Here is a 17306-nt window from a genome sequence, read left to right as displayed (position 1 = left end):
ATGCATAACAATATCATCACTCAAACGATGCAGCCTAAATATCTGTGTCAGATCTTGGAATGTGAGCGTGTAATAGTAGCATTTGCATGGTGACAATACTGCATACTGTACCATGTTGGCATCATCCTGGTTTTCTGTAGATGCTACTGGGTGAAAATCTGATCTGTATCAATAGCAGAAAAAAAGCTCCAGAATTTGAAATGCTGAATGAATTATGCCATCACTTTCATACTGAAAGATTGAGTCAAAATATTTGTTACTACTCCAAAAATTGCTCTCCATATCGAAAAGTAATTCAGCAAAGTACTGGGGTATTTTTCTTTAATTACAATAGGATTAAACAACAGAAATGACCATTTGAAAATTGTAATCATCTAACACTGAACAAAACAGCTTAGGTTTCCAGCGGTAATAATGTGAAAGTTTCAGAAAAAAATATTTCATTCCATCTTAGGTTTCTGTCTGCATTTATTATGAAGTTTTAAGATTTTTTTCTTTTTAATTCCTCCCTGCTTCCCATTCATAGCCAAAGCAGTTCCGCAAGATGATCCAGCAGACTTTCCAGCAGTATGCGCTGCTGAGAGAGGAAGAATGCATCATGAAGTTCCTTGGCACACTCTCCACCTTTGCCAACATTGATCAAGAAAGCTATCGCTGTGAGTTGATTGTAAGTATTGGGCGGGCAAGGAAATATTTCCCAGAGTCTGTGTGGCCTGATTGTGGTTCCAATTACAGTTTAGATATAGACGTATTAAGCAAGGCTTACTTTGTAAACATAATCTCTTCAGGGTGTTATCATAACAGATGGTGTGATCGGTGTCTTCTCTATCAGTACTGTACAGAGAGATGTTCTGACAAGATGAATAGGGACCAACATTTGGAATTTTAGAACTTCTGAAGCTGAAATTCAGTGGATTGGAACTTGTAAGATAAAGGATAGTGTTTGCATATGGGGATCAAATAGGTCAAGGGCAAGGTGTGTGATCCAAGAGAATTTTCTTTATATAGAGTTCATTAGCCTGACATTCTCACATTTAGAAAAACAGGCCAAATCCCCAAACCTCAGACTTTTTAACTAACAATGATAAGCAAATATTTAAAAATATGTGTTATATGATAGTCATTCTCCACTGTTAATTGAGGCTTCTATCCAAATCTACACATGTCTTATTTTTGGCTCCTCCCTGCTTACCTGATGACACTGGGCCTATGGATTGTAATTGGATTTCATTCCAAGAGGTTTTCACACTTAAGAGCATACTTAGATCATGCATCATATTCATAGTAGTTTCGGCTTATGTGGGGCTTATCATTTTGCTTCAAACTTTGTGGCATCTCTAACTTTCCATCTCCAGGCTGATGTAGTATTAATTATCATTTGCATCACCTCCTGCTCTAGAATTCTTCCACAATCTTCTATCACTCCTGCTGTAGAATTCTTCAGCTGCTCAACATATCCAGAATGTCAGGGGCTGCAAAAATTAGTTTCATCTGGAACACAAATTTCTTTTCTCTCTTCCCTTTTCAGCAAGGATGGAATATCACTGTGGACCTGGTGATTGGCCCAAAAGGCATTCGGCAGATGACAAGTAAAGAAGCAAAGGTGAGTTGCTCAGACATCTTGTAAGGAAGGGCTTTCATAATCTATCAAATACGGATTTTCATTGCAATCTATTGTTCCCTTGTTTTTGTTGCCTGAATACAAATTAAGCTATTTTGCAGATAGCGAGAGAACAGGAGTGTTTCCATGGTAACTTCAGGGTTGTTTTTGTACCATACAATCATCTTCTCTGAAGGTCACTGGTGCAATTGAATAACACAATTTTTAATCCAGGATTCCTGTACCTTTCGATGAGTAGAAATCTAATAGGTGTAAGTCTAGTTGAACTATGTCCTTTCAAGCAGTAAAACCAAGAGGTAAGATTAAGGCAAAGGGTCTTGTAAAGAGCATGATCATGAAATGCAGGATATTATCTCTCTCTACTAGATAATTCAGTTTATGTGCCTGGAAATGGAATGAATTCTCCAGCTTAGTTCCTCCAAATATAGTCACTCATGCCTTGGTATCCTCACACCTAGACTATTGCAACACATTCTATATGGGGCTGTACTTGAACATCCAGAAACTAAGTAAGAATGATCCAGAATGCAGCAGTGTAGGCAGTCATAGCGGTATCAAGGAATACTCACATAATGAATGTATTCTGTGAACTACACTGGTTTTCAGTAGGCTTCCTAATACAATCAAGCTTCTGGTTACCACTATAATGACCCTCTTGGTGCTGAGTCAGGTTATTTGTGGTATAGCTATCTCCAATTGTTTCTGCTTTTTCCACAAATGCTGACAGAATTGGCATACTCTGAGTCGCTTCTGCTATCTAGTGGAGTATGCCTTCTCTGCCTCTTCTAAAAGGCATGTTAAGATACAGATAGCTCTGATTGTCTTGACCTTCTGTGAGGTCTTGAAAACCTGACTCTTCCTTGAGTCATCGGGACAGAGCACTGGATGAGCTTATCTTGTAATGGTTTCTGTTGTGATTATGAAGGTGGTTTTGGCCTTGGTTGCATTGTACTCATAGTTGTTTCTATTTTGATTATGGGGATTTTGTTTGTGTTCCCCAATGTAAACCATCCAGAATTTCAAATTGTCAACTGGGCAGCCCCATATATTATATAAATATACACATGCATGCATTCAGGATGGTATAAAAATTCGTGCACTGTTGAACTAGATTACCTCCAAAAACCTTTCCAACTTTATAATTCTTTGTATGGATGTATGGATAGCTAAATAAAAAGCAAGCAAGCCTAGAAGCACTATGGCCACTGATGTCAAAGAATATCCAGTCCATTTTAAACAAGAGTATTTCAGGAAACCCCTGATTCAGCATTTACCAAGCTAATTCCATTGTGCTTTGCTTTCAACATCACCTAAGTAGAGATTATACTAAAGTTTTATGTATGTTATTAGCTCCAGGATGACAGAGCTGATTTTCTTTACAAGAGAGCTGAAGTCTCACCAGTTAGAACTGATGAGATTCCTAGATTGAAACACATCCCTAGTGAAATACAAACTATAGGTTGGCCAAATCAGTTTCGCCCTGGAGCCTACATTACAATAATATTCACACTAACCTGAAAATATAATAGAATTTGTGTCAGTATAAATCCTTTTTTGTGAAATTTAAAAAAATTAAAAGACATGAATCAGAATGCTGCTACTCTGCATGTATGGGTCCGGCATAGCATCCCATCCCACATTACAAAGTGTGGAAAGCAGAAATATTTCTTGACTGTAATGCAAGTGAACCTTTCATAAAACATGAATGTTGCTCCTTTTCAGCCCACTTGCTTGGCTGAATTCAAGCAGATCAAATCCATAAAATGTACTGCGGTGGAGGAAGGCAGAGCATTGCTGCAGCTTGGTCTTACTGGGAACCCCCAGGTAAGAAGGAAGTACAAGGTGGCTTTGATTATATCTCAGTTGTCTCCCTGTTCCAGTCTTCCAACACTCTTCTTGAGAGAGAAAAAGTAAGAACAGTATCAGAGCTGTTACATTCGAGCTGGTACAGTCCAGCCTTCTGTACTAGGCAGTCAAGTGCAATCAGAAAGCACACAAGTATGGACTAGAATTCAGTATCCCTCCTCCACTTTTGCTCCTTAGCAGTTAGGAATCAAATCATGCCAGGTTTGTTTTCAGAGACAACAAACCATCAAGACTAATGGCTATTTTATTTTATTTTTTTAAAAAAATATTTTTATTGATTTTTTTTCATACAGTTTAAAAGTACTTGTTCAACAAACATGTTGTCTGAGTTTATCATTCACTAATACTGGTATTAGTGTCTATCTGGATTGATGGCCATCAACGCATTTGATGGAAGCAAATTCTGTATATAACTTTGCACTACATAAAGGAGTCCTTCTTCCTTTCATCAGTCTCAAATCTCTCTATATTTATTTTGAGTGAGTGATGTCTACATGCTAACAACCATTGCAGCATCCTCATGGTCATGTGCTTAAAATTTGGATGCTTGGCAACTGGTTCATATTTATGATGGTTGCATTATAAAGGTTAGTATCCCAGGATGATGCGGTCACCTTTTGCGACCTTCTGACAAGTAAAGTCAGTGGGGAAGCCAGATTCATTTAACAACTGTGTTACTAACAGCTGCAGTGATTCACTTAACAACTGTGGCAAGAAAGATCGTAAAATGGGGCAAAAATCAACTACTGTCTCATTTAGCAGCATAAATTCTGGGCTCAATTGTGATCACAAGTCAAGGACTACCTATATATCATATTCATTTCCTTTCATTGAACTGCATTTGCTATTTGGAAGTGCTCTCATTCAGTTTGAAGATAACCTTTTGGTAAAAAGTGTAATTTTTACAGTCTTGAACAATTTGGTGTCATCAGCAAATCTGGTAACCTGGCTGTTTATCACTTTGCCAATAATAAGTCCTAGATTTATTGAAGAAACTCATGAAACAGGAACCTGCACAATGAGTGCAGATTGGCAGGTCAAAATGGTGGTTGTGACTAGATAGTCCTGACCCTTTTTTTATATGCATGCATTGCATATTAGAAAGAAGCAAGGCTTCAAATGCCCAGTCATTCCCATCAAATTGACTCCTTTGGATACCACTGGAACTAGACAAGACTTGGGGGGGCATAACCATTCCACTTGTAAAAACATATCTCAAAAAGCTAGGCAGAGTCAGACCAAGTTAGTATCTCCATAACAGACCATCAGAAAGTATGAGGGTTGTAGCCTAATCTTGAAACTTGAAAAAATATACAGAAGAAGACAGTGGCAAACTAACTCTGGACTGTTTCCATGGAAATTTCATTTTTCGACAAAGTGACTAAACTAATAGACCAGTGAAATACTGTGGACGTAGTATACTTAGACTTCAGTAAGACATTTGATAAAGTAGATCACAACCTACTCCTTGGTAAGCTAGAAAAAGGTGGAATAGACATCACCACCAGATGGATCTGTAGCTGGCTGGCGAACTGTGCTCAACGAGTAGTCCTTAACAGCACTACATCTACTTGGAGAGAAGTAAGCAGTGGGGTACCACAAGGTTCCATCTTAGGCCCAGTACTCTTCAATATCTTCATCAATGATTTAGATGAGGGAATTGAAGAGGAACTCATCAAATTTGCAGATGATACCAAACTGGCAGGAGCAGCCAACACCCCAGAAGACAAACTCAGGATCCAAAAAGATCTTGACAAACTTGAACAATGGCCCCTATCCAACAAAATGAGTTTCAATGTAGAGAAAAGCAAAGTTTAATATTTAGGCAGGAAAAATCAAAGGTACAAGTACAGATTGGGCAAGACCTGGCTTAAAAACAGTAACTGTGAGAGGAACCTTGGAGTCCTAGTGGACGATCACTTAACCATGAGCCAGCAGTGTGCAGCAGCAACCAAAAAAGCTAATACAATCCTGGGTTGTATAAACAGAGGCATAGAATCAAGATCACACAAGGTATTAGTACTGCTTTATAAAACCCTAGTAAGACCACAACTGGAATACTGCAGCCAATTTTGGTCACCATATCACAAAAAAGATGTTGAGAGTTTGGAAAAAAATCAGAGAAGAGCAACTAAGATGATCAAAGGCCTGGAGACTAAAACATACGAAGAATGGCTGCAGGACTTGGGTTTGGCTAGTCTAAAGAAAATAAGAAATTGGGAAGACATGATAACAGTATTCCAGTATTTGAGGTGTTGCCACAGAAAAGAGAGGGTCACATTATTCACCAAAGCACCAGAGGACAGGACAAGAAACAATGGTTGGAAACTGATCAAAGAGAGAAGCAACCTAGAATTAAGTAGAAACTTCCTGACAGTGAGGACAATTAACCAGTAGAATAGCTTGCCCCCCGAAATCATGGGCGCTCCATCACTGGAAATTTTTAAAAAGAGGTTAGACAGTCACTTCTCTGAGATGGTATAGGTTCTCCTGCTTGAGCAGAGGGCTGGACTAGAAGACCTCCAAGGTCCCTTCCTATTCTATTCTATTCTATTCTATTCTATTCTATTCTATTCTATTCTATTCTATTCTATTCTATTCTATTCTATTCTATTCTATTCTATTCTACAGTATTCTATTCTATTCTATTCTATTCTATTCTATTCTATTCTATTCTATTCTATTCTATTCTATTCTATTCTATTCTATTCTATTCTATTCTATTCTATTCTATTCTTTATTGTATAGACATGTCCATGAAGTCACCAAGAATCTGGTTCAACTTGAGGAAGACTTCACTTTTCAGACACCTAACTTGCACTCAACTAAGTTTGCAAACTATCAAACTTTTGCTAGAAGCAACTTTCTCAGGAAATAAAAGAATTCTGAGAAAACATATAAGTTTAAAAATAAAAGGTTATACTTCAGATATTTTCTTAGACCTTTCCTCTGGTGACAGTTTTGGTTCATCTCAGCTTTGCTTCAAATATGCATTTTGGTTCCAACCAAGGGGTTTAAACCAATGTAGTTACCATCTTGATGGGCAAACATGTGAGCATTGACAATGAAATCTCTATATGATTGGCATAGGGACCTTATATGGATTTTTTACTTGGCAGTCATTGACTATTAAGACATCCTCCCTGGCTGAGGCAGAGAACATGGCTGACTTAATAGATGGCTACTGCAGGCTGCAGGGATGCTTGGATACCTCCCTCATCATCCTACCCAACAGAGGTGAGAATGCAATTAAGTGATCCTTTGCATACGGTAAGGGTGGATCCTATATGATTTGCAGAAGCACGGTAGGAATGTAATAGTGCAGACTGAATAATAGTCACATACTTTCTTGTAGGAGAATGTGGATGATGTACGGTAGTTTCTTTCTTAAAACAATATTAAGCTATTTGTGGGAGGTTCTTACCTATCATTTGAACTTATCCAGTTCTTTTCTAGTGAAATTCTGATTGACTGGGAAAGATCTATATGTTAAGTCTGATCACAGGATCATATCATTCATATATTGCCTTGAGCTGTGTGAGATATATCCTCGAGATGGAGGGGGGGGGCAAATGAGTTTTTTATGGGATTTTATGTTGTGTGTTTTTAATGTTGTAAATTGTCCAGAGTCACCTATGTATGTTGGGTGGCCTTATACCTTTGTTAGATAGATAGATAGATAGATAGATAGATAGATAGATAGATAGATAGATAGATAGATAGATAGATAGATGGATGGACGGACAGACAATAGCCAACATAATATTGGGTGTGTTGACTACAAAGTAAACTAATGTTAGATCCAACATTGCTTTATAGCCTTGTAACATTGATTATAGCTTTAATCAACCATATATAACCAAGAATTACAAAATATGCTCATCTCATGGTATTTAATGGTATTTTCCCATTAAATCTTAAAATCAGAAGCTTGTCCTAGAAATAAAGGCAACACATTAAACTATTTTGGGTAGTAAAATCTTGGTTTGAGAACAGGATTCTGAAAATCATATTAATATCCATGAATTATGGAAAAGAGGGAATAGCTTTCATTCACAGCAAACTAGCCAGTTAGAATTGAGTTATGAGTTTCCTGTCATGCTTTATCGCCTTTTCCCTTGCAGAGAATGAGAAGAGGATCAGTCTGCCTCAGGTCCCAATACAGTAAGTAAGATGATGGACCTCCCCTAGGATGTTGTGCTTGTGTGTAATACTGAGCACTGGAGGACAGTAGGAGAACAAACCAGTTTTGCACTAGTGATAAAATTACCTCAATGCTCCCTGAGCTCTAATTTACTCGGAGAAGAAACAGAACTATTGCTACCTGGAAATATTATAGGAAATAGACTAGCATGTGTTCCACATACAGGGAAAAATGTTGACCAGGTTGATGGAGACAACACCTATTAATAATTATAAATGCTGATAACAAAATAGAATTGTACTAAAGGGCTCCTATTGCTGGGATATCAACAGTAGGTTCACTGTTCTACTCATAAGCTTTCTAATGAGATTTGACAGCTGTTATAGGGGAGAGATGCTAAATTATTATAGATTGTCAAAGATTTGATCTGTCAGAGGTTTTCATGCATTTTTATTTTCCCTGCTCCTTCTTCTTCTCCTTCACCTTCTTGACTTTTGGCAACTGCCTGGACTAGTCCCCAAATTTTCTCGGCCAGGTGTTCAGAAGTGGATTGCCCTGGCCTTCTTTTATGGCTAAGAAAGAGCGATTGACCCAAGGTCACCCAGCTGGCTTCATGTCTAAGACAGGACTAGAATTCATGGTCTTAGCCGAGTGCCTTAATTATTATACCGAAATGGCTCTCCAGCCTTCTCTTAGGTGCCCAAACATTATCCTCAATGAAGAGTGAACAAGTGAAGCCCTTCATCATTCCTGGAAGAATTGCCTTCATGTTGATTGATTATATTTATAGAATCCTTAATGCTCACATTTTTTTGTACAAATCAAATCTCAGCAAAGGAAATTAGCAAAGCCGGTTCTGTTCCTAAATATCTTTCTGCCACAGGCATATAGAAGAAAAGAGACCCACCCTGACAGAGAGCTTCAGCGGAGGTAAGTTGAATTTTACCTCACCACTATCAGATCAATGAGGATTGATGACATCAGATATATAAACTGTGTACTTGGGAGTTTTGATCTCTTTTAACCGTGTTTGATCTCTTTTAACCCTGTTCACCGCCCTGAGTCCTTCGGGAGAAGGGCGGTATACAAATTAAATTATTATTAAATTATTAAATTAACCTCTGGCCTTGCCATTTTTGGCAGAAGTTATGGAATGATGGAGTTTACACTGAGAATAGGCTGAGGTATATATATTTTTGTTGTCCTATCATTTCTAATCAAATAGATTGCACACTTTTCTGAAATATACAAAATCGTGCCATACTTCTAATGATGAAAATCAAAAATGAAATAGAAAATTGAATGTTCTATCCATAAGTCACGTCTAAAGTAATTACTCAGCTGTCCTGAAAGGATGGTGAAAATTTGGGAAATACCATTTTTTTCTCCAGCCAGGATTAGTCCTTCCAAGTCACCAGCTTTTAATGCTGGTCATGACAGATAATTTAGAAAATCCTTCTTTCCCTTCTTAGTGTTGTTTTTTTTCCTGTGAGGGAAAAGCTAGGTTAGAGAACACAGTAAAATCTTCTGGAAGCATCCCATGTTATATCTTTATGGACAAGACGATAGGATACCTTTATGGGAAAGGATATTTATACTGAAGTAACAGATAATGTTTTGTTCCAGATTCTGACATTTATGCTGAGATTCCAGATGAAGCATCCAGACCCAAATCTGGAGGTTTGTTCAGACCTTTGTCACCTTTTCTAAAATCATATAGGGTTAGGGCTTCAACTGTACTTTTGGAGTGGATTAATATATAGAAGGGATTAGGTGGTTGAATTATTATGCAGAAATGGTACCTGAATTATTATGCAGAAATGGTAATGCGATGTACCAATGTAAAAGAAAGGGTTTTCTTGAACTAAATAGGCGCTTCAAAGAAATAACATTGTTACATGTTTTAGAATAGTTATGTGAGCATTGAAACAGAGTTGAAAAGGACCCTTTACACTAACCTCATTATCCAATAACTGATTTCTAAAATATACTTAATGGAGTCAAAGTTAGGGCTATCATGTTATGTGAACAAAAGCCAAACAGCAGTAAGACTGCATAGGGCCATTTTAATTAAATTAAATTAAACATTTCAGAAATTACCCTCCCTAAGTCAGCTATGTTGTGTAATTCCAGAAGAGAATCAGACTTTGCCTCTGGCTACCATTAATGGAAACAAAAATAAAGTATAACCAACACACATTAATGTCAAAATTGCATCAGAATTAGCAGTGATTGGTGAGGAGAGAAATCTTGGAGTAATGAATGTGTGAACACTGTACATCTGCTGTAAAAAAAAGACCATCATAATGTGAGAAATAAAAAGAAATTATGCTGAAAATAGAGATGCCGATAATTTAATGCTCTTATGTCAGACATGTCAAACACAAGGCCCGGGGGCCGGATCCGGCCCACAAAGTGGTTTCATGTGGCCCGCGAAGCCATCCTGGAAACAGTGAGGGAACGGCCCCCACTGCCTTGGCCTGGCCCAGAGACCCTCCTTCTGCCAGAGACCCTCAGATCTGTCCCACTCCCCAGGCCCCCATAGGCACCCTTGATGCAAATGATGTAGAGTTGCCCATGCCCACCCAGTAGGCTATACGTACTCTAGCCATGCCCACCCAGTAGGCCACACCCACCCTGGCCATACCCACCCGGCCCTCTGAGGGCAACTGCAATGCTGATGCGGCCTTCAATGAAATTGAGTTTGACACCCCTGTCTTATGTAAATCATTGGTGTGAATGCATCTGGTATGTTATGTCCATTTCTGACTGCCATACCTCAGAAAGGATACAGTGGAGCTACAGAAGGTTCATAAACAGACAACCAGGATGATCAAGGGGCTGGAGCAGCTTCCCTGTAAGGAATGGTTGAGACATTTGGAGGTTTTTAGTCTAGAAAGTAGGCAAATGAGATGGACTCATTTGAAGTCTATGAAATTATGCATGGTGTGGATAAAATGTACAAGAAGAAACCATTTCTTCTTCTCAAAATGCTAGATGTTCCCAAAATGTTTCTCAGTGAAATTGAATCCTGGAAGAATCAGAACATACAAAAGGAAATATTTTATTACACAACACATAATTCAACTTTGAATTTGTTACCATAAGATGTGGACTACCAGCTTAGCTGGCTTCAAAAGAAGGTTGGACCAATTCATGGAAGCCATGGTGATCGATGGCTAGTACTCTTGATGGGAGTGTGACTAACTCTGAAGGCCATCTGCTGGGAAATAGTTAGTTGACCCTGTTAAGAACAGACTGCTGTATTAGATGGGCCAGATCCAATCCAAAAAGGCCCTGCTTACATTTCTATGTTCCCTAAACAGCCCTTCTCAATTGTATGATTTCTTTTAAATCCTCTGTTGACATACAAGGAGGGTTTTCCTTATTATTGAGCTCTGAGGGGAAAGGGGAAACTGGTTCCTTGTCACGGTAAATGCACCTCATTGAATGGGGATAACTCTGCAAGCTTTTCATCATCTCTTAAATCACTCTGTACTGTACGCAATTTTCTAAAGGTGGCAGCCATTTGAATTAAAGTGTGTCATGCAGATGCAGCCATTTGTTGTATTCATATGATGTGCTTAAACAGTAGCTGCATTTGTACAATATATTTAACATCAGGCTCCAAAAACCACAGAAGACACCTTGTGATTCTTCCAATTAGATTTTTTTATTGATCCTCACCTATAGACATAATCTTGCCAAAGTAAAGCAGACTACTCACTGGTAAGTGAGCACCTGGAATTGGGTATGTCTAGTTTAATGAAGAGAAGGACTAGGGGTGACATGATAGCAGTGTTCCAATATCTCAGGGGCTGCCACAAAGAAGAGGGAGTCAAGCTATTCTCCAAAGCACCTGAAGGCAGGACAAGAAGCAATGGATGGAAACTAGTCAAGGAGAGAAGCAACCTAGAACTAAGGAGAAACTTCCTGACAGTTAGAACTATTAACCAGTGGAACAACCTGCCTCCAGAAGCTGTGAATGCTCCAACACTGGAAGTTTTTAAGAAGAGACTGGACAACCATAAAGTGGACAAACATATACTATTAGGGAGGAGCCATCTTCACCCTATTTCTCTCCCACAAACTATCTGAACTGAGTTGTCGCTTGCTTCCCAGAAATGTACTCCCTTCTTCTTGGGAATCCAGACTACCTTCCATCACATCAGTCTTGATTAATTTTAACCGGCAATAGGATTTTCATAGCTTAGCATTCTGTGGTCAGCCAACTTGTTTCATTAGTTTAAGATGCAATGTGTTGTGCGAACTAGGAAAATTAGTTAATTCAGAAACCAAATTAAGGATATTGGATGAATGCAGCTACTGAGACTGAGACAGGGAAGGGAAGAAGTATTAGAAAATTGCAGCAAAAAGTGCATATAGATTAAATTTAGAAGCAAAGCCCAGTATCCAGATGGTGATGAAGGACCTAATTCGAGGGTTAGAAAGTTGGCAAAAGATTCATAGAGGTAAATTTGTGTCTAATCCTGGGTGGAGGGGAGATGGAAGTCTTTTCAAGTGGTGATGAATTCTATATCATTGTGGTGAATATTGTATCTGAATATGTTTCGGGGGGAGCCACTGGTAGTATCTTATGCACAATTAAAAACAATCATGGAAAATTGTAGCCAGTATTAACATTCCCAAATTGCTGCTGAGGTCCTGAACTTTATTGAAGACCACAACCCTTTATGGACAGGTGACACTTGAATGTGTTAAAATCTCTGTAGAGTGTGACTCTCCTGCCTGTAGTTATAGTTGAATCAAAACATGGCCAGCCTGCAAAATGGCAGTCTTTCTTCCTTTCTAAATTATGGTATGGTATTGACAAGTTAGATGTTGTTGTTGTTCACAGCTGACAAGTTGATATCCCTTACCGTTCTATTCCTTGCACAGCCCAACAGTTTGTGATTTCTCAAGAAGATGTTTCTCTGGGCAGGATCCTGGGAGAAGGTTTCTTCGGAGAGGTCTATGAAGGTGTCTTCACCAATGAGGTGAGTCTGGAACATAGGACTCTCTCCTAGCCTTTCCTAACCAGATCAACATCAAATGTGCTGGGCTGAAACTTCATTTATGTGCCAAGGTCCAGCTGCCTTCAACACAATTCTAGGTCAGCTTGTATAAAGAGCAGTTTACTAGACTGCCTTTGTTCTGTAGATTAGAATGGTAAGGTGTAGCATGTATCATAAATGTATAAGGAAATCAAGGGAAAATGTGTGATCAGTGTTTGTTGATATATAGACAGACAGACAGACAGATAGATAGACAGGCAGACATCTTATAAGCCCGTTTTGTTATTTGCACATTAGAAAGACCTTAAGACTGAGAGAAACCTATCCATGGTGCCAAACTACATGTGATACCATGCACATGATTTAGTTGTAAAGTGGGACCATTAAAATTATTACAAAATTGATGGTGGATGGGAATTTTCTGCCTGTTGGTTTCCTTTGGACATTGGTTTTTGGATCTTTGGCCTGACCTCAGAGCTATTGCTACAGTTTTGAAAAGCCAAAAGTGTCATATGGAAGATTGACATACATGAACTCCAGCAATTTGTTTTGCCCAAAAGATGCAGACTAGCTCCTCCTCCTCTTCCTCCTCCTCCTCCTCCTCCTCCTCCTCCTCTTTTTAATATTGGGATCTCCCTCTTCTTTCAGAGTAGGGAGCGGGTTAGTGTTGCTGTGAAAACATGCAAGAAAGATTGCACTGCTGAGAACAAGGAGAAGTTCATGAGTGAAGCAAGTACGTAGACTCTCTCTTTCTGTGAACATGTGAACTAAAATGCCATTTCCTCCCACATCTGGTGCAGTGCCGCAACAGCAGTGACCGAATGGTGCTGTTGCATTAGTTGTGGGAACAGACAACTCTTCAAAATTTCTTCAATTTTTCTCAGTGTGAGCTTTTAGAGTTGCCATATTTAAAAATTTTGCTCTCTTCCCCACGCTGTCTTGAGTGAGGAATGGATTTATCTTATCTTTAATGCACTTGCCTGTCAAGGCAACAAGCAGTATGCACCAAACCTGCAATTGTACAGCTTGTAAAAAAAGCAGAGGAGGCAGCACAACAGTTACAAGGGAAACAAAGCAATTATATAAAAGATTCCTGAGTCCAGGGGAGGGGGAAGACACAAGAAAGAGACTCAGAGCTACTCCTTAATTATGCTAGGTATAAGTTGAGCTGGACAACTGCTTTGACAGGCTTTCAAGATTCTGTTACAACACTCTAATGGTAATAAGGATCTTACCAGAAATCTAGTGGTTCTTGTTTCCTGAACTTGCCAAGCTTTGCTGGGCTTGCTTCCTTTTGTAATTGTCATGTTCCATCTTCTGCTTTCCTAGGGTTTGTTAGACATTCCATCACATCAATGAAGCACTGTAGAACAGTTATATTTTCAAGTAAATGCTTAACTGGACAAGTACTCTTAACTTTTAAATCAGTGAAAATAGGCTTTTCAAACTAAATAAGATAATAATATTGCTAGGCATCATAAAATGCTATTAATTAAATTGATTGATTACTTCAACTTCAACAAATAGTAAGAAAGGGCAGAAGCTTGGCAATGATTGTTAATGTGAAACAAAGGATTTTAAAATATTTTTCAATTGGATAGAAGGGAGGAGAGCATTAATCATGCTGTGGGGAGAAACTGATGCTAGCACTTCTGTAAGAATAAGGTATGATCTCTGAGGAACTCTGAAATTAAGGTTGAAAATGAAAAGGGGCCATGTGTCAAGATTAACTAAGTTTCTCCCCAATGTACCTACAGTGCTCATGAAAAAGATGGACCATCCCCACATTGTGAAACTGATTGGCATCACAGAAGAGGAGCCAACATGGATTGTTATGGAACTCTATCCTTATGGAGAGGTGAGCTGCTGGTACCCAAAGCAATGGGAGTTGGGAATTTGAATCTAAAAAAGATAAGGAAGCAAAGAAGCAAGGAAATGGAAGGAACCTCTTGAGTCTGAGCTTCCTTGGAAAGAAAGTTTTAGAAATAGATTCCTATCCAGATTTTTCATCTTCTCTCTGCAGCTGGGACACTATCTTGAGCAGAACAAGGCCAGCCTGAAGGTGCAGACCCTTATCCTGTATACCTTGCAAATTTGCAAAGCCATGGCTTACCTGGAGGCTATCAATTGTGTGCACAGGTACAAGGACTTTTTATTTTAACATAAAATAAGAGGTGGCATGTAAAGATATATACATACTCAACCAAGAGTTTCTCTGCATGTATTCTTGCACCAACTTGCTACATCCAGGGCTAAATGGAATCCAGCCTCCAACATGATGTAGCTTCTAGTCCAGGTTGGGCAAGCTTTGGCCACTGTTTTTCTGTGGTGTTTAGGGATTGGTGAGGGTAGACACTGCAATTCTGGAATTCTTTCTGGAGGGGGAAATTCAGTAGCAAAAGTGGTGGCATAAACCATGCAGTCCTAAGGTATCCATTTCACTTTTTAAGTCTCCCCCCACCCAAAAAAAAACCTGGGAAAAATGGTATAGTTACTTCGTTTGAACAAGTGTTCCAAGGGATTCAATGGATTTTAGGTTCCTAGAAGGTTTAAGAAACCTGGTTTGCCACCTTTGTCTTGTTGCAGACTCTTAAAACATAAAAAGCTCTCAAAAACTCTTATCCATTCTGTGAGGACTCTGAGCACTGCAAATAAGGTGCAGGAGTCTCATGTGGCTCACAAGCCATAGGTTGCCCATCATTACTCTTTGCAATCACCAAGAAGAGATTCTCAGCCCTTGAAAATGTACAAGGACATGGAAGTTGGCTTTTGGCGTTGAAAATGTTTAAGGAACATATGGAATGTCTGAGAATTAGTCTTTGGAGGAAGGGATGCTCCTTAATTGTTCTCCATTGGAATTGGAATGGAATGGAATGGAATGCTATGTACCAGATGGAGCAGAAACATATTTCAAATGGAGCAAAAATATAACACAGTGCAGTATATTCTGACCTTTTACAAAAGAGCTTCAAGTTAACCTCATGTGGCATCACCAGAGAGTGCTAAAAATTGAGGTTCTTGGGCAGCTCAAAGTCATTTTATGAAGCCTAATAAAGTAGCATTATAGCCAAATCAATGCTGAAAGACACCCAAACCAACCTTCTCACAATGTTTGTTTTGTAAGATGTAGGGATAAATTAGAGATAATAATTGAAGAATGCAAATGCAAAAAGTGAATTTCAAAATTAATCAAGGAGCAGTCAATTGGTAGGAGACTTCATCTTCTCCATTGAGGGAAGCAATAGGATCATGTTCAATAGATGGTAGAATACATATTGTTATGCCGTGGATACCAGTCATACCAATACCGTTATGCAGTGACTACTTGGAAAGAAAAGGCCAACTTCCCATTGTTTCATATCCAGTGGCCTAACTGCTGTATACAGCATGGTACCAATGTAAGAGCTTGAGGAGGGAAGTGCTCCAGTTCTCATAGATGCAAAACTGTAATGTGATAATTATGGGGCATGTTTTTAGCCCAGTGTTGGACTATGATCCCTATAGTAGTTACCTCCAAGCATCATTCTTCACACACATAAACCCACTCCATTTTCAGCAGCTGTGATGGCAGTCAGGTGAGACAAGTGAAGGTTCATTTGCTGTTAATTCCTCCTGTTTTTTCCACTGTTCTCCTGATTATAATCATTGAGCACCCACATACTGACATATTAAGAGCTTATCCACTTTTATCTATCTATGTTACACCGTGGTGCAAAAAGATGAAAATATGGCCAGATCAATGACTTAGAATCCCATGAAGTTCACACACTTGCGGTTTTGTTCATATTTCCTGCGGCACATGTATTTCGCTTTGCAGCTATTCAAATCTTCCCAGAAGAGAATAACTAGCTCACTTTATTATCTGCAGGGACATTGCAGTCCGTAATGTGCTGGTCGCCTCGCCTGAGTGTGTCAAACTAGGAGATTTTGGCCTTTCCAGATATATTGAGGATGATGAGTATTACAAAGGTATGGAAAGGAGCTGGAGAAAACCCAAATGTTGGGGTTAAACGTCATGTTATATGCATTAAGAAAAATATTTGGCTTTTTGCACCTGCACCATTAGCTTCCCAGGAGAACACACAGAAGAATTCAAGTGTCCCTCCTCTACACCTCCACTGGCCAAGATCTTAGGTAGCTAAGCTGAAAAAATGTATAGAAGTATCTCTTCTGCTGGCCTCTAACCATCATAACGATTTGATTAGGATATTGAGGAGTTATTGTCTGCCAGAAGGAACAATGTTGCCCAGGACAACAGGCAATGTCAAAAGTCTTTGGAGGCCCTCCAAATTTACTGCAAATTTAATTTTTAATGAGATGAAGTAGAAAATTGTTAAATGCATAAGGTAATTATATTAATATACCAAATTTAAAATAAATTATCCTTATAATTTATATCTTTATTGCTACTGGCCTGCCATTGAAAGGCTAAACATAACACTTGTCTCCAGAAATATTGTGCAGTTATCTATAAATAGGCCATTGCTTTGATCCTGTAAGGCAATTACACCTCTACCTACATCCAGGAAGTTCCAATCTTTTGGGAATATTTGGAATACTAATGAAGGGTTGTCTATGGAGGCTCTCATTCATCCACGTCATTGTTGTCCCAAAGGTGCTTTTATTTTAAAAGCAACTGGACTCTCTGATTTTTCTTTAA

At 38.8% G+C, this 17306-nt stretch overlaps 1 protein-coding gene across 8 annotated transcripts in view; it reads left to right on the top strand.

Moving 5' to 3' along the window:
- The window catches only part of PTK2B (protein tyrosine kinase 2 beta), a 117856-nt gene that overhangs the window by 64819 nt on the left and 35731 nt on the right, over nt 1–17306 (top strand). For all 8 annotated transcript variants that reach the window (XM_081318156.1, XM_081318162.1, XM_081318160.1 and 5 more), the window contains 12 exons: nt 527–667; nt 1529–1603; nt 3344–3445; nt 6607–6724; nt 7612–7651; nt 8515–8561; nt 9258–9311; nt 12531–12628; nt 13295–13379; nt 14404–14504; nt 14670–14785; nt 16515–16615. In XM_081318156.1, coding sequence (XP_081174282.1) covers nt 527–667; nt 1529–1603; nt 3344–3445; nt 6607–6724; nt 7612–7651; nt 8515–8561; nt 9258–9311; nt 12531–12628; nt 13295–13379; nt 14404–14504; nt 14670–14785; nt 16515–16615 — 1078 coding nt within the window. The remainder of the gene's footprint in view (nt 1–526; nt 668–1528; nt 1604–3343; nt 3446–6606; nt 6725–7611; nt 7652–8514; nt 8562–9257; nt 9312–12530; nt 12629–13294; nt 13380–14403; nt 14505–14669; nt 14786–16514; nt 16616–17306) is intronic.

The sequence above is a fragment of the Vipera berus genome (genome assembly GCF_964194415.1).
Source record: "Vipera berus genome assembly, chromosome: 1".
NCBI classification, from domain to species: Eukaryota; Metazoa; Chordata; class Lepidosauria; order Squamata; family Viperidae; genus Vipera; species Vipera berus.
The sequence above is the reverse complement of the archived record's forward strand: the minus strand, read 5'-3'. Positions and strand labels throughout refer to the sequence as shown.